The sequence below is a fragment of the Mirounga leonina genome, unplaced genomic scaffold, assembly GCF_011800145.1.
Source record: "Mirounga leonina isolate KUSES-001 unplaced genomic scaffold, KU_Mleo_1.0 Mir_174, whole genome shotgun sequence".
Classification (NCBI taxonomy): Eukaryota; Metazoa; Chordata; class Mammalia; order Carnivora; family Phocidae; genus Mirounga; species Mirounga leonina.
In genome coordinates, this window is record NW_023270451.1 from 68,961,998 (window position 1) to 68,982,230 (window position 20,233).

Consider the following 20,233-nt stretch of genomic DNA (forward strand, 5'->3'; position numbering starts at 1 on the left):
CTGGGACAGCTGGCCAAAGAGACAGTGGCCAGGCTTCACACCAGGTCTCTTGATGCATCATCGACTTCTTCACCCTGCATTCAAATCCTCGTTCTGTCTCCTTTTATTGAACTTCAAATAAATCACACAATCTCTGCCACAATTTCCTCCTCCTCAAAAACGGAGATAAAATTTTCTACCTCCCATCAAACAGGATATTTGCAAGGATAAATATCTGTACAGCTTGGAAATGTTTGAAAGAAAGGTCCCAAGAAATTGTATCTGCAAAGGTGGTTCATTTAAAACATTCCATTGAAGTTCATTTTATATGAGCAAACTTGCATAATGGAAGACAGTAATTTCGAAGGAGACTGGAGGAAAGAAAGACAAAATGAACGAGATTTAAACCAAGTCAGTATCTCGTCTGTATCTCCTCAGTTGTCCTCAGGTTACTGGTGGCAAGTTCAGCATTACCAAAGGCATGTGGTGCCCCAATCCACTAGCAAAACCATCTCAATAGAATGGATTCGCCACAGCAGACCTTAAACGGTTGAAAAACGAAACGAATAAGAAATCAAAATCTCGGGCGCCTGGGTGGCTCAGTTGGTTAAGCGACTGCCTTCAGCTCAGGTCATGATCCCAGGGTCCTGGGATCGAGTCCCGCATCGGGCTCCCTGCTCTGCAGGGAGCCTGCTTCTCCCTCTCCCACTCCCCCTGCTTGTGTTCCCTCTCTCGCTGTGTCTCTCTCTGTCAAATAAATAAATAAAAATCTTTAAAAAAAAAAAAAAAAAGAAATCAAAATCTCACAGGCCTGCAGATCCACTAGGGACCTGGGGAGTGGTCTGCATCATGACACTGAAGAATGTTAAGAGCTTGGAAATAAGCAATGCGACTCTTAAATTTCATTTTACCTGAACTGAAGCACGAATTGAGTTTTCTCTGATATTTTAGTTACTCATTCAGGTCTGTCTGCCTGCACTTGAAAATAAGCTCTTTGACTGCAAAAGTCACAATTCACACTCATCTTTCTACGTCCCCTAGTCCATAACTTTGCATGTAGTTGGCACTCTGCAAATACTGAATTGAACAAATGTGTACAAATATTATCTATTACTCAGAGTTTAAAGGAATATATTTAAGATGCTCCAAAAGAGAGGTCCACTCCCCCACCCCCGGATATTTATTTAGCCTCAGCCTTTTAACTTATTGAACAAGGTTTTCATCAGTTTCTCGATTTAGAAGAAGCTAAGTTATGTAAATGGAAACTTTTACTGATAATCTGAAAAAAAAAAAAAAAAAAGCTTTCAAAGATAAAGCCTGAGCCTGGAAGGCCAGGGGGTGAGAACAGAGAAACTTCGAGCTTTGATTGACAGCAGGCGTAACAGCCTGCTTCTTGCCAGTAATTCGTTACTGGATCTTTTTTTTTTTTAAGTTTTAATTTTCTAATATTTACTCACCAGTATCCAGTCTTGACTTGATATGCTGATACCTTGGATTTTGTGGTATTCTTTTGGTCAGATACTAAAAAATAAGAAAATTCACAATTAATTGAGTTAATGTAAAAATAAGGGCAACAAAGGTGGGAAAGAATCAGATATTTAAAAAATAGAACGGATGCTAAAATTTCATCCAGTTTAAAGAAGGAAGGCGCTCTAGAGGCCCAACTGTCCCCTCAATCGAGGACTCTTCAGCATTTCCACAGGTGAAGATGGTTATCTTGTTTCTGTCAAAATATTTTCATTTTTTGTCAAAATAAAATCATAACACACTGTAATTCGGGGGGAAAAAAACTCTTAAAAAATTATTTCTGACATTGAGCCAAATTAGTCTCCCTCTAAGTTCCATCCAATCCACTGTGACAACCCAGAATAAGACACGCCCCCCCCCACACCCCTGTCTCAAGAAATCTGTGAAAATAACTAAAGACAGCTCTCTCACCCTTCTTTTTAGTTTTACTCTTTGCACAACAATTTCTAGGCCATCTCCTTTGGACACGCTCTAGATTTTATCCACATCTGCCCTGAAAAGTAGCACTTGGACCCAGACCTGAGCACCATGCCCAGATGCCGCCGGGCCAGGACCCGGTTTGGCAGTCCTCCCCTGCTGCTTGCCTGGAGTCTGAGGCCCCACAGATGTCACCATGATGGCATCTGCTCTTGGGGGAGCCGAGGCTCATCACAGGCCCAGGGTGAATTTGTGGTCATCAAAAAATGGCTATGTCAGGTCTCCTTGTCCTGTACTCGGGGAGTGAACTCTTAAGTCCAAGCACAAGACATTTACACATATTAAGTTTCAGGGGCATTGGCGAAAGCCATTCAAGTGAGGGAAGGCTGGTGAATTGACATTTCAAGATACAGCTTTCTTGCTCAGGCCTTTTCTGGCCTACAAGGATGAACATCATATGCTCAGTCACAGGCAGCTGTAGAATATGAAATCAAAACTGGCCAATACATTTCTGGCTTCATCTCCCATCCCTCACACACGTTCCCATGTTGACGTTGCCCGAGTGCTTCCCTAACTTGCTGCACTCACTCAAGTCTCCAAGGCTTAGCAAGCGTCTGCCTAGAATGCCTTTCCTTGACTTGTCCTTGGGCAGAACCTTACTTTCTCTGTAAGCTGTCCGAGGTGGAATCAGGCATTTCTTCTCCCTGGCTCCCAGAGTACCCTATACCATTGTTTACACCCCGAGCTGCTTCTCTAGATTTCCTCGAAGGCAGGGACAATGACTTAGGCATATCTGTATTCACCCAGGACCTAGTATGTGGTAGGCACATTTACTGATATGGAGTCAACAAGTGAGTATCTAGAATGCAAAGTATAGCGGCACCTGGGTGGCTCAGTCAGTTAAGCGTCTGCCTTCGGCTCCGGTCATGATCCCAGGGTCCTGGGATTGAGCCCCACATCATCAGGCTCCCTGCTCAGCAGGGAACCTGCTTCTCCCTCTGCCTGCTGAGCTCTCTCTCTGACAAATAAATAAATAAAATCTTTAAAAAAAAAATAGAGTGCAGAGTATCTTATAGTAATTACCTGGTTCCTTGGAAGAGAACACCAAACTTTATTATTATTTTCAAAAACTATTTTTATTTATTTATTAACTAATCTCTATACCCAATGTGGGGCTTGAACTCAGGACCCCGAGATTAAGAGTCATTTACTCTACTGGCTGAAAGAAAGAAGAAGAAAAAAAAATCAGGTGGAGAACACCAAACTTTAAAACCCGTATCATTTGCCCTTGAAAACACAGTTAACTACAGCATGTCCTGCTGGCCAGAGTTTTAGATTTCAGAGACCAGGAAGAATTTTTTAAAACTGGGGGCACCTATAGAGAAAAAACAACTTTTAATTTTGCCAAGAAAGGACATTAAAAAAAAAAAAGCACAAAACCTCATAACTAGCACCTGCCATTTTAATACCTAAAAAGGAAGAAAAAAAAATCCCAGAATAAAAAGATTGGTCCTTTAGTCTTATTAAAAAACTCGTGACATTGTCTGTGTTTTCCATTTCACTCCAGGCAAGTGAATACTTAGCACTGGGCCTCAGATGTGTGTGTGTATGTGTGTGGAAACCCTGAGCTATTTCATTCCTAGAGAAAGACTGGAAAACTCCGGTCTCCATCTGTCCAGTAACCTGCTGTCTTTAAGAGAAATCGACTCTAACATCAATTCCAACTCCTTCCTAGATGAAGATAGAAGATTCTTCAGTGAGAGAAGGGAAATATTTAAAGACTGAAAAGGGGAACTTTAGAATAAGATCCCCCAGAGGAAGACAATATCATAGCAAAACAAATCTAAAAAACCCAAAAATGCAAACAAAAAAACCAGGGAAAACATGCATCTGGTAAACTGAGTCAAGAAAAGCTAATAGTAGAATTCCGTTATCTTAGGCTAAGGGATTTTAATTTTTTTTTGTACTCTGTATTTTCATAATTTCTATATGCTATTTCCTGTTTTTACTTTTGTTTTGTTTTGTTTTCCACTAGTTTCCTAGCAAAGTGTCTTTTGAAAAACTCCAGGCTAGTCTCTGCTGAACCAAGGGGATTTGTCCATACCTAAGCCAACATAGCTAAGAAGTGAGGATGTCTCTGGGGACCAGGTGTGGTGGCAGCAGAATGATGGGGGGAGAGAGTGTGGACAGCTGCAGTCGCTGGGCCCTTCCTGCCCCCGGTTTTCCCTTACAGAGACTAATGAGAAATCCATATGCTGCAAGTAGAAAAATGTAGTGTCTCTTTTCCATTTTCCCCTTTTGGACCCACTCCTTGTTCCTGACCTTCTAGTGCCAACCACAACGTAAAACTTGGTGCTTCACTCTAAACAGACTACCATAGATTTTATGGAACTGCCATACTTTTTTCCTTAAAATTCTTGCTTTGGGGGTGACTGTTTCTTGACCTACTGACCAACTGGCTTTTTTCAATTACATAAACAGGATGGAATGGTGGAAAGTGAAAGAGCTGAGAAAAGAAGCTGTTTCGAGGACTATTCATTCATTCAACAAAGCCTTATTGAGCACTAACCATTCGGGCAACATTTACTGGAGGAGTGAGCCGCTCTGCCGAGGACACACAGCCATCCAGTTCTTGGTGGTGCTGGGAAGGAAGACAAGCCAACAAAGAGATACCACACTACATGATGAAAAGGAGAGGGAAGCAGGGAGTGCAACAGGAGATTGTGGGATCGGGACCTGATCCTGAGTAAAAGAGTCAAGAACTATGTCCTGAGCACTGACTTCTGGGCCGAAATCTGATGGCCAAGAGAATTAGTCAGACTAAAGGAGTAATGGGTGGAAGCGGCAGGGTTTCTGGGTAGACCTGAAGCATAGAGGGCATCATGGGGTCAGATGAGGCTGAAGAGGCAGGGAGGGCAGTTCCTAAAGGGCCTTGTATCCACACTAAGAAACCAGGATTTTTTTTCCTGTAGATGGCAATTTTGCTCCCCCTGCTCCCGGAGACGACTGTCAATGTCTGCAGATATTCTAGGTTGTCAGAACTGGGTGGTGGTGGTGGGGATGCTACTGGTATCCAGTGAGTAGAGGCTGGGGATGCTGCGAAACATCCTACAATGACAGGGAAGTCCCCCACAGCAAAGAATGAGCTGGCCCCAAATGTCAATAGTGCCGAAGTTGAGAAACCCTAGTGCAGATGATTGGGGAGTCATCGAAGAAAGTTTAAGGAGAAGTGATGGGATTATCTTTCCATTTTAGAAAGCTCACTTTGGCAGCATTCTGGAGAACTAATAGGATCATTGTCAAGGATGGAGGCACGAAGATCAGTTAAGAGGCAGTTGTGCTAAGAAACATCTGTGGTGCTAAGGAAGTGACAGTAGACATGAGGAAGAAGAGACAGTTTCAAGAAATCTTTAAAGATGTAAAATCAATATGATTGAAAACTGACTGGTAGAACAGGGGGAGGACAGTGATATCATTCCCCAAAAAAGGGACTTAAGGAGGAAGCATCAGTTGAAAAACATAATGTTTTTCACGTTGAGGCATGTTGAGTATGCGGTATCTGCGGGTTGTCCAAAATGGAAGTGGTAAGCTGGCCGTTTGGGTCTGAGATCAGGAGAGAAATCTGGGGTTGCAGAAATAAGATCTGGGGGTTGTTGGACAAAATCACCATCAAAGATTGTGTAAGACGGAGAAGAAAAAACCCCAGCACTTAAGGTCAGGTAGAGAAAAGCACTGTGCATGAGATTCACGAGAGGCCAAAAGAAAGTGGGTAATGAAAATTAAAGAAGAGTTTCAGGAAGAAGGGAGTGGTCAACAGTGATCAATGCTGTCAAGTCTGAGAACAAGAGGTCAAACATGAACAAGTGAGCAAGAATGCAGGTCAAGTAAGAGAGTAACAAAGTAAGTTTGGATTGAACAAAGCAGGACACTGTTGATGACCCTGGTGGATGAGGTTACAGTAAATTGACAGAAGCAGAAGCAAAAACAGCAGGTCGTATGAGACGGGGAGGGAGGAAAGAAGATAGTAGCTGGATGGCCTTTTTTTTCCCTTGAGAGTTGCGAAGGAATTAGTTTTTGTTGTTGCTTTGTTTTGTTTTGGAAGAAAGGAGAGATTTGAGGATTTTAGAGGCTAGATAGGAGGCGTTGGAAATGAAGCAGGAAGGTGTGGAAAGGAGGGAGTGGGAGAGGATGAGGCCCAGAGCCCAGGTGGAAGGTTCAGCTTTGGTTATGTATTTAAGGTAAAGATATCAGATGGGTGGTCATGATGAAGTTTATCAGGAGGAGGGAGGAGGCTGAGAAGGTTCATGTCTCTGGTATTATCAGTGAGCAATGAAAAATGTCAAAGACCATTTGAGGGTTTACATCCCTAGAAAGGGTCCAAAGATAATGTCCTCCCTGTCTACCCATGACATCCCAGCGACTTCATTTCTACTCGGCTTTCAAGACCCAGCACAGACATACCTTCCGAGAAGACTACTGTGAAGGCCCCGGGCAGATGGAAATCTCTTTCCTGCCCAGACTATGGCAGCACTTTGTACGAATCACTCTCCTCCCTTCCTGTGCTTGGGACATGGCTCAACCTCTTGGATCTCTCTACCTGCTGCAGGGCCTCCCACCAGTGTGAGCAGTAAGGACAGCCTAAAGGATGAAGATGGCTCTGGGCCCTGAGCAGCACACGGTGCGCACGCCGGCACCAAGGGATGCTCTAGGAATCTGAAGCATAGGGAGCATTCATACACCGGGGGTGATATGAAATCCTGTGCTGTACGGTAGAACATGGACACGTAGGCTCCAAGTAGAGAAGACTGAATGTACACTGAGGGTCTGGAGGAGGCCATGAGGACAACAGAAGGTAACAAAAATACTGAGCTGTGAGCCGTATCATTGCAAGAGTATTTTGGCAGATTACTAACATATGCAAAGTAAGACCGGGCTTTATTGAATACATGGATGTCGGAGAGGGGAGAAGAATGAGAAGTCAACAATGGGATTTTTCTGAAAGCAAATCACTAAAAAATGAATGAGATAGTCTGAATCTCAAATTGTTCAAACATGAATGTGCTTTTCTGACTTCCCACCTCTCTCAAAATGAAACTCCCAAGGTTGGTTGTATTTCAACTGTAACATATATAATAAGATTTACATTTAAAGGATTTTTAAAAATACCATTATGCCGTTTTGTTCAGAATTTCCCTACTTATCTCCTTTGTATAGACAGGAGGTCCATAAAATGAAGGAAATGAATTCAATCTTTTTTTTTTTTTTAAAGATTTTATTTATTTATTTGAGACAGAGAGAATGAGAGACAGAGAGCATGAGAGGGAGAAGGGTCAGAGGGAGAAGCAGACTCCCCGCCGAGCAGGGAGCCTGATGCGGGACTCGATCCTGGGACTCCAGGGTCATGACCTGAGCCGAAGGCAGTCGCTTAACCAACTGAGCCACCCAGGCGCCCCGGAAATGAATTCAATCTTGAAAAGAATCTCATTTAAGGCAATCTTACATTTAACATAGGTCTTTGAAAGGAGAACATTTTTTTTTTAAATGGCAATTTTAATCTGGTCCAATTCTACTGATCTCAAACACCAACCTTGACCCTGTATGCACATGTAGCAGCCCCTGCTTCGCTAGCAGCTACTACCTATGGCGGACTGTATTTTTCAAGATGTTTGCAAGAGAATCTCCCATCTCACTTACGCTGTGATGTTGAAACTCCTCCCCTTGCTTGAATCTGGATGGAAGTGCTGCCTTATGACTTCTGAGGCTAGATCATAAAGGGCAATACAGCTTCCACCTGGTTCTCCTGGGACACTTGTTTTTGGGACTCAGCTACCATGTTGTGAGGAAGGCCAAGCCACATGGAAAAGGCCATTTGTAGGTGGTATGGCTGACGGCCCCCGCTGAGGTACTTGCCAACAGGCTGTATCAATGGCCTTGAAGAAGCCTTCAAGATCACTCTAGCCCCAGCTTCTGTCTGCCTGCAAAACCACATGAGATGCCAAATAAGCAGCACCTAATGGAGCCTGGCCAACCTTCAGAACCATAGAGATCATAATAAAATGACTATTATTTTAAGTCACTAAACATGAGGTGATTCGCAATGAATCAATATATAACTGGAATATATTTTCTAATATATAATTGGAATGCCTTCCGGGTATCTGCACTTTACTCCTCAATCCACTGCAACATGGCTACTGTCCCCACCATTCTAGTATGGTTCCTGTGGCAGCTCGCCAACATCAGCGATCCCCTAATTGCTGAATATAATGGTGACTTTCCATTCTTTAACTCACTTCACCTTTCTGTACCTTTTGACAGTGTCATACAGCCCCACCTTCTTCAGTTTCCACTCCCTTGCCTTTAGTGATATCTCTCTCCCCGATTCTCCAATGACACATGGATCATTTCTGTCAGCTGCTTAAACACTGTGTTCCCCAGGATTCCATCTTCTCAATCTACAGGTTCTCTGAGAGCCACACACTTAGGTTTAATTCCATTTATATGCTTGATATCCAAGTAGGGAACTATGGCCTGACTTTTCCTCCCAGCTCAGGCATATATTCATTTACTCATTCAACAGATGTTTACTGCATGCCAGGCAGTGGGACAATACATACAAGGACCCTAGTTTATGTTCTTGTAAGTATGCCAGAAATAAGCAAATAATTATAGATTACAAATAAAATAATTACCGATCATGATCTACTGGGTGAAGATAGCATATTGAACACATGCATTTAAAATCACTTCCTTCCAAAACCTCAATTTTGTCTTCTATTTTAAGGACATAGAGTTCAAAAAACCAGAGAGAGCGGGAGAAGTGACAGCAATAGATTTTTGAATTCTAGAAAGCAGATCAACAGTGAAAATGACTTGACTGACTCAAGGGAAAGCCAAGAACAATTCTTAAAAGGCTTAGGAATTGACAGCCTCAAGCACCTCCAGGAGTGGGGAGCAAAAGGAGTGGCTGAAATAAGGAAGATTGTTTGAAGGCTGATGAGAAGCAACTTGATCTCCAAATCCCTGTCCCCTGTGTGCTACTGGGTGACTGCCCTTCCCCCACCACGGTAGCTATCTATAGATTTATTCCCTGAGAAGGATTTCTGGACTGGGAGGTCTTTAGACAGAGAAAGGTAGAGATATCATTACTGAAAATAGGGGCATTAAGTGAATGATGCAAACTAATATTGAGATTTAGCTCCTAGCCCTAATTCCTCCAGGAATTCAGCTAGGCTTTTACTCTCAGGAGAATGAGGGAATTCTCTGAGGAAAATCACCAGCCTAAGAGAAAAGAGCTGAAGGTGTAGATTTGGGAGGATAGTCGCCCAAATCATGGCCCAGTGAGATCTTCCTGTAATTAGGCTCACCATCAGCAAGCCCCTCTCAGATACACAGATCCCAATCACCTGTTTAAGTTTCTAACTCAAAAACATAAATTAATAATTTAGGATTAAAAGAAGCCTCAGAACATTGCTGTGAATTTTGGGGGCACACAAAGCCCTAATCTCCAGTGTAACTGTATTTGGAGACAGGGCCTTTAGGAGGTAATTAAGGTTAAAGAAGATCATAAGGGTGGGGCACAAGTGTAATAGGATTAGTGTCCTTACAAAAAGAGACACCAAAGAGCTTCCCCCTCTTTACAAGTACACACAGAAAGAAATCTAGAAATACACAATGAGAAGGCAGCCATCTGCAAGGCAAGAGAGACCTCTCACCAGAAACTAAACTGGCCAGCACCTTGATCTTGAACTTTCCAGTACTCCAAAACTGCCTGCCAGAAATAAATTTGTTGTTTAAGCAACCCAGTCTGTGACATTTTGTTATGGCAGCCTGAGTTAACTAATACTAATCTCCAACAAAACAAAAAGAAAAATAGCAATAGGAAGGAAATAGACTATGCAGGGGAAAAAAATATTTCAAAAAACTATCATTAGAGAAACGAAAACACACATACACAAAAACTTGTCCATGAATATTCATAGTAGCATCATTCATTATACCACCAAAGTAGAAACAACCCAAATGTCCATCAGAAAGAACAAATAAAATATGTATGTCTATGTCAAGGAATATCATTCAGCAGTAGAAAGGAATGAAGTACGAAGACATGATATAACATTATAATTTAAAACATTATTCTAAGTTAATTAAAGAAGCCAGTCACAAAAGACCACATTTTGCATGACTCATTTATATGAAATGTAGACAACAGGCAAATATAGAGACAAAGTAGATTAGTGATTGTCAAGACTAGATAGGGGAGACAATGGGAAAATTGGGGAATGACAGCCAAAGGTTACAGAATTTTTTTGGTGTAATGAAAATGTTCTTTTCGGTGTAATGAAAATTAGTGATGATTGCACAACTCTGTGATATATTAAAACCACTGAATTGTATACTTTAGATGGGTGAATTATATCTCATAATGCTGTTAGTAAAAACATTAAAATTTAACAAGTAACAAAAATTAAAAAAAACCTTTTGCTCTACAACCAGACCAAGTACTTATGTAAGAGTTAAAAGAAAAGAATTAGGGTGCCTGGGTGGCTCAGTTGGTTAAGCGACTGCCTTTGGCTCAGGTCATGATCCTGGAGTCCTGGGATCGAGTCCCGCATCGGGCTCCCTGCTCAGCAGGGAGTCTGCTTCTCCCTCTGACCCTCCCCCCACTCATGCTCCCTCTATCTCATTCTCTCTCTCAAATAAATAAATAAAATCTTTAAAAAAAACAACAACAATACTTGCTACCTTTAAAAAAAAAAGAATTAAGTTGACCTATATTTGTCTGACATGGAAAGATCTCCAAGACTTAGTGTTAAGTACAAAGAGCAAGCCAAAAAGCCATATATATAATGTTATAACATTTGGGTAAAAGAAAACCACAAAATAAAACTCTCTCGACACATACAAGTGTGCACATACACACACACAAATGCACAGAGAACATTTTGGAAAAGATAACTGGAAACAAATGATAAATAGTGATGTAGGAAAATTTTCCTACATTGTTTATAAAAATTTAGAAATAGTATAGAATAAAAATAAAGGTAGATAGGAACTCCAAGGAAAACAGAAAGTAATAAGAAAGAAAATGTAACTGTAATGATCACTGCTTTGGCAATAATCAATATTTACACAGTCACAAGCAAACACACAAAACAACAGTAAAAAAATCCAATTAGAAATTAGGCAAAAGATACAAAGAGATATTTTTTTAAGAGGATATATGTATGGCAAATAAGCACATGAAAAAATTTAAGATGTTCAACCTCGGTATCCATTGGGGAAATACAAGTTCAGACCATTATGAGATGTCACAGTGTACCTATTAAAACAACTAAAATAGGGGCGTCTGGGTGGCTCAGTCAGTTAGCGTCCAACTCTTGATTCTGGCTCGGGTCATGATCCCAGGGTCATCAGATCAAGCCCCACATTGGGCTCTGTGCTGGGCGTGGAGCCTGCTTGAGATTCTCTCTTCCTCTACCTCTGCCCCTCCCTCCCCCCTCCTCACTCCCTCTCTAAAAACAAACACAAAAAAACCCCACAAAAAACAAAAAAACTCAACTAAAATAAAAATACTGACAATACCAGATGTTGCCAAGAATGTGCAAAAACTCATCTCTCATCCACTGGTAATGAGAATCTAAAATGGTACACTCTGGAAAATAGTTTGGCAGTTTCTAAAAAACTAAATGTAAGCTCACATACAACCCAGCAACTACACCCCCAGGCATCTATCCCAGAGAAATGAAAATTAACATCCATACAAACAGCTGTACCCAAAAGTTCATATCTTTATTCATAATAGCCTCAAACTGAAAACAACCAAAATAGCCTATAATAGTTGAATGGTTAAACAAACTGTTATACATACATACCGCAGAATACTAATCAGCAATAAAAGGAATGAACTATTGCTATAGGCAACAACTTGAATGTGTCTCAAGGACATTATTCCGAGTGAAAAAAGCCAATCTCAAAAGGTCACATATCATGTGATTCCATTTATGTAACATTTCCAAATGACAAAATTACAGAAACGGAGAACACATTAGTGATTGCCAGGGGTTAGGATGGTGAGGCAGAGGAAAGTGGAAATGACTAGGAAGGGGTAGTATGAGGGAGATATTTCTGGTGATGGAATAGTTCTGTATTTTGATTATAAATCTAAACACATGCAATCTTGATTATATTAAATCTACACATGTGAAAAAATAGCCTAGAATTATACACACATTTTACAAATGTCAATCTGTACAAATTTATGGCTTTGATATTGTATTATACTTACATAAAATATAATCAATGGGGGAAACTGGGTGAAGGTACATGGGACTGTACTATTTTTGCAACTTCCTGTGAATCTACAGTTATTTCAAAATAAAATGTCTATTTTTTTTTTTTAAGATTTTATTTATTTATTTGACAGAGACAGACACAGCAAGAGAGGGTACACAAGCAGGGAGAGTGGGAGAGGGAGAAGCAGGCTTCCCGCAGAGCAGGGAGCCTGATGCGGGGCTCGATTCCAGGACCCTGGGATCATGACCTGAACTGAAGGTAGACGCTTAACAACTGAGCCACCCAGGTGCCCCATCAAAATAAAATGTTTTTTTAAAAGGACATCAGAGTCCAAAACAGAGGTCTTAAGAATTAAAAACACAGGGGCGCCTGGGTGGCTCAGTTGGTTAAGCAACTGCCTTCGGCTCAGGTCATGATCCTGGAGTCCCAGGATGGAGTCCCGGATCAGGCTCCCTGCTCAGTGGGAATCCTGCTTCTCCCTCTGACCCTACCCCCTCTCGTGCACTCTCTCTCTCACTCTCTCTCTCTCGCAAATAAATAAAATCTTAAAAAAAAAAAGAATTAAAAACACAACAGCAGAAATTAAATAGGATTAGAAGATAAACAAATCTCCGAAAGAGAGCAAGAAGACAAAGATGTGGAAAACAGGAAATAAAGTTTAAGAAAATTAGAGAACCAGTCTTATAGAAGCAACATGAAAATAATGAATTCAAGAAAAAGAGGATGGAGAAAATAGGAAGGAGAAGTCAACAACAAAATAATTCAACAAAATTTCACAGAATAGAAAGACATGCATTTCTGGTGCCCACCAAAATGAGTGAAAAGAGACCCATAGCAAGGAATATCTTTGTGAAACACAACACTGGTAACATAGAGAAGATTCTACAAGCTTCTAAAAAGGAAAAATCAAGTCAAGTACAAAGGTACAGCATGGCTTTGGACTTCACGGCAACACTGGATGCTAGAAAACTATAATGCAATGTTTTCAAAACGCTGATGGTTTCCAACCAAGAATTCTATACTCCACCCAACTTGCAGGGAAATAAATGTGAAGGCAGAATAACAGCATTTTCAGACATGCCTAACATTTTAGATATAAATAAAAAAGTTATTTCTCATGCACTCTTTTTCAAGAAATTACTGGACAATATGCTCCATCAACACAAGAAAGTTGGACATCTTCCTCTAGGACACAAATGTATGACCACACAGAGCATCCCAGCTCCTATCCCCCTATACTCCTCTTTCTCCCACAGTCCTGATCTCATTAATGACATGGGCACTGATGAGTAGCCCAAGCTGGGAAACTAAGTCATCCATTCCAATCTCATTTCTCAAAGCTAATCATGAAGTCTTAATGATTTAATTACCTAAATATTTCTCATTTCTGTCCCACGTTCCATGACCTTCCTTTAGGTCTATATCGTAAATACCACCTACCCAATCTGCCTACCTCCAGTCCTGGCCTCCTCCTTTCTCCACAACGTGGCTACAGCCCTCTGCCTAAAATGCAAATCTGACCACATCACTCGGTTACTTAAAACTCCTCAAAACTTCTTAAATTCAGACCAGCAGGCAAGATAAATATGTGACAAATTGCCACTCTCCACACCTACCTCCCCCACCTTCATGGTCGAGATTATATTTGATCATGGTACTCTCCTGCAGAGCCTCACAATTTTCCTCAACACGGCACATAGACATCCACCATGAAACGAAATAATGTGCAACTCCTGTTCGGTATAAAGGCCAAGTACTTTAGCAAGGCACAGAAGGCCCTTCCACGCTTTACTCCAGCTTCTCCAGAGGGAACTGTCCACTCCCACGTTTCGCACCTCCTCATCTTTGCTCATGCTATTCTCTACTTGAGATGCTTCCTCACCTGGCTACCCGCCTTGCCATTTCAGGCCATCTCCAGGACCCTTCCCTCACTTCCTTGAGTCCAATCTTTCCTCTGTGCTCTCTCAACTTGTCCCCCAACCACATCGCATTCAAATTCTGTTTCCAAGTCTCCCTCACTAGACTGAATTTATTAAAGGACAAATGCCTTGTCTTACTCTCGTTGTATTTCTAGCACGTACTGCAGTGTAAGGGTCCGATAAACATTTGTTGAAATTAATTGCCACAAACGCAGCAGGGCCCTAGGGGTGAAACAGACAAGAAAGGAAATGGTCCTACAGGGAAGAGGGTAAACTAAGGTCATGTTTTGCGTCCTTTCCAAATGGCTTGATCTGCTTATTCCCACTCTTCCCGTATCCCCATAATCAGAAATGATGGCTCCTTTTGATTTTGCTCCTTTCGTGTTCGGGGCGTTCATGCATATGTTCGTTATGTTGTGTAACTGCCACGCCTAGACTGTAAGCCCTTTGAGGGAAGGGGCTGTGTCTTCGTGCACTTGGCTGCTCCTCTGGGCGACAAATGCCAGGCCACAGCGAGCATGTGCGGGAGAGCGGCCTCTCACCACCGGATAACGGCCTCGGCTCGAGACCCCCAGGCCCGCCCCGCCTCCCGCCGCTCTCCAGACCCCTCCTCACGCCGGCCGCTTCCCGCCTTCCGGCCGGCGGAAGTCGCTAGCTGCTCTTCCCTGCCCACGTGGAGCCTTTTCCGGTGCGCCCGCCCCCTCCGGCTCTCGGATCCGGACCTGGCCCTCACCTCAGGATTCCCAATGTGCCTCCGGACAGACATATTTCCTCCAACCGACCACGCGGGCTTTCTAGCCTCACCGGCAGCCTCTAACCCTAGCTTCCTACCCCCACAGCCTCTCTCGGCCGCCTCTTTACAACCTCTACTCCGATTGGCCTCCCTTCTCCGGCTAGCCAATGGAGGCCCTTTTTACTCTCTCATTGTAAGGTCAAGGGAGAGCGAGACGCCGCTCAGTGGTTGCCACAGGCAACGGGGGGACGCCAGCTGCCGAGGCCTTTTGTGCTCTCGGCAGGGCCCCGCAGGCTGCTGCCGGAGCGCGGGAAGAGGGGCGCGGGGGAAGGGCAGGCTAGCGCCTGCGCGGAGCCGATGCGCGGAGCCCAGGGAGGGGGAAGGGCCGGAGAGCAGAAGGCGGTGGAGGGGGACTTCAAGGGGGAAACAGGTCTTTCTAGTTAATGTTCAGGCACGTATATGACACAGGGGGCACCCTCCCCTCCTAAGGCCATCTTAAGCAAACATCTGGGCTACTTCTACAATAGGGTAAAGATGCGAGACAGGGTGGTTCAGCAAGAATGGGAATTTGTAGTTTATTATTTTCGGGTTAAGTTAATATGCAAATTATGCAAAATATCATGGGTAAGTACAGTAATTATTGTAGCTTTAAAAGCTTTTTAGCTAGCTAGAGGACGGCAGCCTTAATTGCAAAGCGCACACACTATTCTGTGATTCATCATTCATTTAACAAATATTTAATAAGCACCTTATGAGAAAAGCTGCAGTAGGTTTTGTGGAGGATGGGAGGATGACTAAGATCCAGTCCCGTTGTCATGGAAACCATTGTGACTCCTGCCATCAGCTGCCACCTGTTCTTATTCCAGATCTGAAAATTAAGTCCTAGCACCTTTACAAGACAATCACACACACAGTTTGACTTTGGCTCCAAAATGTCCCACCAAATTCATCAAAATTTGCTTTTACATGGGAGAACAACACAATAACCCTTTGTCCTTTGGTCTAAGTTGTTTTTCCAGGAATGGAGAAAGGTTACTCTGAACTGATCATATTCACTGGCTCTCTACTTGTGAATAATAGCATGTAGTTGAGCTACTTCAGGGTCTGTGCGGATGACCCATTCAACAAAATGGCCTCACATGCCCTTGTCCTCTCAGACACTTCAGCATCCCACCCAGAGGGCCACACCTTAAATAGTGTTGCTTGACCTCCAGGAGCTGAAACTGGCCACAGCTGTCTCTTGCACATTACATTCATGCCTACTGAGTTTGTCTGAATTTCTCTAGTGTTCTCCAGTCCTTTAATCCCTCTAAAATTCCCAGTTTTCACCCCTCCACTAGAATGAGGAGGAGTTTAGGGGCAGCAAAAAATGGGAAGGGGGCTGGTGGGGAGGGTATCTTACTATGCAGAGGCTTGTGGACACATTGCTACTTAGAACAAATGCTTACTGGTGTGGTGTGGAGATTGGGTGGTGATGGAGATTATGGGTAGAATAAATAGAAGAAAGAGGAGATAGTGAGAATAAGAGACTAAACTAAAAGGTGATAAAAAGAGAAAAAGAGTCTTCGAGACATTTGTAGGTTAAAGGGACAGTTATATACATAGAATATATGCATATATGCACTCCTTCTTTGCATATATGCAAAGAAGTAAGGAGTGCAAAGAATTGGAAGGCATCACGGATGGCTATAATTTTTCCAACTTGGGGGACCAAGTAGATGAGTGATAATGCATGAATCAAGTTAAAGAACAATGGAGGTCAATAAATCAAAAGAACAGAAAGTACAAGACCCAAAAGCCTATTGGAGTAGGAAGCTCAACTTCTGTTCTTCAAAGTTTGGGCTCACTTCTCTGTATGGTCATCTCCCTTTTTTCCCCAGAGAGTATGGGAATATCAGGTTTATTTGTCTCAGTACTCATTTTGATTATCAAATTTGGGCTGCATGTAAAGCATGCAGAGATTATAGAAATGTGGGTTCTTGGGTCCAGTGATCAGAGATGCTGATTCTGTGTCTAGGGTGAGGGTTTAGGATTTTAAATGCATGTTCTCCCACTCCTACTCCTTGATTCTGATGCACAGAGTCCAAGGGCCACACCTTGAGAGGCTCTGCTGTAGAAGAACCTCTCATTTTGCCTCAATGGAATCCTTAGAAAACTTAAAGCTATAAATCAAAAGGCTTTTAACATGATGAATTTCCCTTAAAGATTCCTTTTGGTTATATAGCAAAACTGCATCATAATCAAAGCAAGGTGCTTACTGCTTATATGAAAAATAGATAAGTGTCATAAAAAGATAATTCATAGAAAAAAGCATTTAATAAACATATGAAGAAATGTCCAATTAATAATGAGAGAAATATAAAACCGTGCAGCTAATCTCATTTTTCAACTAACAAATGGACAAAAGTTTTTGTTTTTCTCTTTTTTAAATGATAATACTCAGTATTGGCTAATGCATGAAACAAGCATGCTTATACACTGTTAGTGTGACTATAAAGAAGTGTAACCATTTTGAAAAGTAATTTGAGAGTGGGTGTCGAGAAGCTCTCAAATCTTAATATTCTAAAAATTTCTTCTAAGGAAATAATTAGAGAGATACACAAAGATTATACCCACAGATATTTACTAGAATCTTTTTAAAATGATGAAAAGTTGAAACAACTTAATTGATCATCAGTTAAAAAATGATTAAGTGAGGGCATATCCATAAAAAAGTAATATTATGGAACCATTAAAAAGTAAGTTTCAAGAAATAATTAAGGCAATGGAGAACTGTTCTTGATACAGTAAAAGAGAAGAGCTGGAAACACTTTTTTACTTAATATAATCCTGATTTGTGTGGAGAAACATACAGGTATCCACAGAAAAAAACTGAAAAAAAAATTTTTAAATGTAAGCCATCTCTGGATGATGGAATGTAGATTTTTAAAATTCTTTATACTTCTGTGTATTTTGCAGATTTCCTTCAGTGACTATGAATTAATTTTATACTTTAATAAAAACCTTCTCCTTCTAAGACACACAAAAAAAGCCTGATGCTGATTTCAGCCTGAAAATGGTCTGTGGCCTTTGTCTGGGCCGTTTTAGACCTGAGCTGAATTCTGTGTAATTCTGCTCTGTGAAGTGCTCTAGCTCTCCTGTTCTTGGCAGTAAAAGACCCTCCAGGCACTTGAGTGAGATCCTTGCAATCAGAGTCGTGATTGCTAAGAGGTTCAAGCTTTGTTTGTAAGAGAAGAAGTTCTGATTCTTTTCTTTAAAAGTTCCTACTTCCACTGATTAATCTTATTTTTCATGAAGTTAGAAGTGCTCTTGTGAACTTCCATTTGTTTGATATCTTCTTTTTTAACCCTGTAGGTGTTCCAAAAAGCTTTTAGTCTCGGCAGACTTGGTGGGAGCCCCAGATAGGTTAAGTGTGGCTGGCTTACTGAGGAGTTCATGTTTTAGGTGCTGCTGTGCTTGGTCCGTCCCTGCCCCCCGGCCTCCCTTCCTGGGAAACAATGTGGGCATTTAGGTGTTGCAGTCTGATTTTCTCCTGAGCCTAAAACCCTCTGGACCCATCTTCAGCCTGAATCTGGCCTCATGCCATCCAACTGCCTCTCCCTTCCCCTCCCCCTCAGCTCTCAGTCTTCTTTGCTGATAGAGCCCAACACCTTCCCCTCAGATCTGTCTCATGACATTGCTTCTCAGATATGGGCCTTAGCTCCCTTCCTTGGCTTCATTTACTTTTGTTCCCTAAATAAAGGACTTCTAGGAGTTTAAGGAAGCAATTCTGCCCAATCCAGTCCAGTCCTGGTGTTCCTTCCCTTTCCCCAGGAAATGGAACTGCACTTGCTGCAGCGAACCCACAGATCCACAGGCCCCACCCTGTGAGAAAGTCCCTGAAGTCCTGGTAACAGTTTAGTGTTGCTCTGCCTGGTGGTAGAATGTGCCCAAGGGAGTAGCACACCAGCCTCTGAGTGGAGGGTTGACCTTTGCCTGTGTCCAGCTTAGGCCAGAGTTGAAGTGCTTGGCCTGGGCCCAGAGGTGTCGGCCATCCCTCTGGCCCCTCCCAGGAAAGTAATACCTACCTCTCAGGATTTCTTTGGGATTGCTTTCTGGTGAAACAAAAAATTGGCATCCTGGTTTTGCTTACATGATGGAGTTGGCATTCCCACATGTGGAGTTCTGCAGTCACTTCCAAGAGCCACCTAGGATGCCAAGCTGTTGTAGGAAGGATGTATGATGTCCCCTCCCAGGCAGATCTCAGATTTCCTTTACCCACTGTGATCCTATCCAGGGCATTCAGTTGTCACATGCCATGTTCTGCTTCTGTCTTAGGATTTATATGGAACAATACTCTGCCACAGCCCTAGTTCCAAGAGGGCTCTGAGGAGCCAACCTGGATCTCAGAATGGTCTGCCCCAGGATGGAGGAGTCAGTGGTGAGGGACCTGTGTTACTCTGGGCATGCCCCGTGAAAAGGTCAGTAAATGTGGATCAAGTGTGTCAGATATTCACATTTTTCAGAATAATATAGAAACCCAGGTTTTCATGTGAAATCCATAGGCCACCAATGTACAACCCTGTGCTAGACTCTACAAATATAATTCCTACCCTTCATGGTTTTTAAATAATCAAGATCATACTCATGGTAAAAGACAAACAAACATTAGTGGGAGTTCTGCTTTTATTTAGGATGTAGAAACCTGCAAGAGACATCATTCCTTTCCTATCCATACGAATGAATAATCTAGGGGTGCCTGGATGGCTCAGTCATTAAGCATCTGCCTTCAGCTCAGGTCATGATCCCGGGGTCCTGGGATCGAGCCCCGCATCGGGCTCCCTGCTCAGCAGGAAGCCTGCTTCTCCCCTCCCACCCCCCTGCTTGTGTTCCCTCTCTCACTGTGTCTCTCTCTCTGTCAAATAAATAAATAAAATCTTCAAAAAAAAAAAAAGAGAGTGAATAATCTACAGAATCCGTACATTTTCTTGAATGTATGGGCTGAGATCACAAGGCAGTCACATAACCAAATGCCAAAAAGTGGCAAGCCCTACTGAGGAGAAAAGGGACACACAAACTGTTTCTCATTTGGCACAGCATCGGAGAAAAGGTGAGTGCCATAGATGTGAAATGAAGAAATCAAGCTAAAATTTTCACTAATTCCTAAAGGCTGAATTTGGGCTAGTCGATCAGTTTAGAACAACTGGGAGCCTGTGATGGTTAATTTTATGTGTCAACTTGGCTAGGCACAGTACCCAGATATTTGGTCAAGCACTCTTCTAGATGTTTCTGTGGGTACTTTTTAGATGAGATTAACATTTAAAAAAAATTTTATTTATTTATTTATTTATTTATTTATTTATTTATTTATTTATTTATTTAT

General features: G+C 42.2%; 1 protein-coding gene across 2 annotated transcripts in view; it reads right to left on the bottom strand.

The window, feature by feature from the left end:
• Positions 1-14,981, bottom strand: part of CEP41 (centrosomal protein 41) — a 43,375-nt gene extending 28,394 nt beyond the window's left edge. Inside the window, exons 1-2 of one of the 2 annotated variants that reach the window (XM_035021116.1) lie at positions 14,872-14,981; positions 1,437-1,500 (exon numbers count right to left, since the gene is read on the bottom strand). In XM_035021116.1, the coding sequence (XP_034877007.1) occupies positions 1,437-1,500; positions 14,872-14,904 (97 nt within the window). In that variant the 5' untranslated portion in view covers positions 14,905-14,981. The remainder of the gene's footprint in view (positions 1-1,436; positions 1,501-14,871) is intronic. The other variant, XM_035021117.1, reaches the window with a different exon arrangement.
• Positions 14,982-20,233: the final 5,252 nt, after the last annotated feature.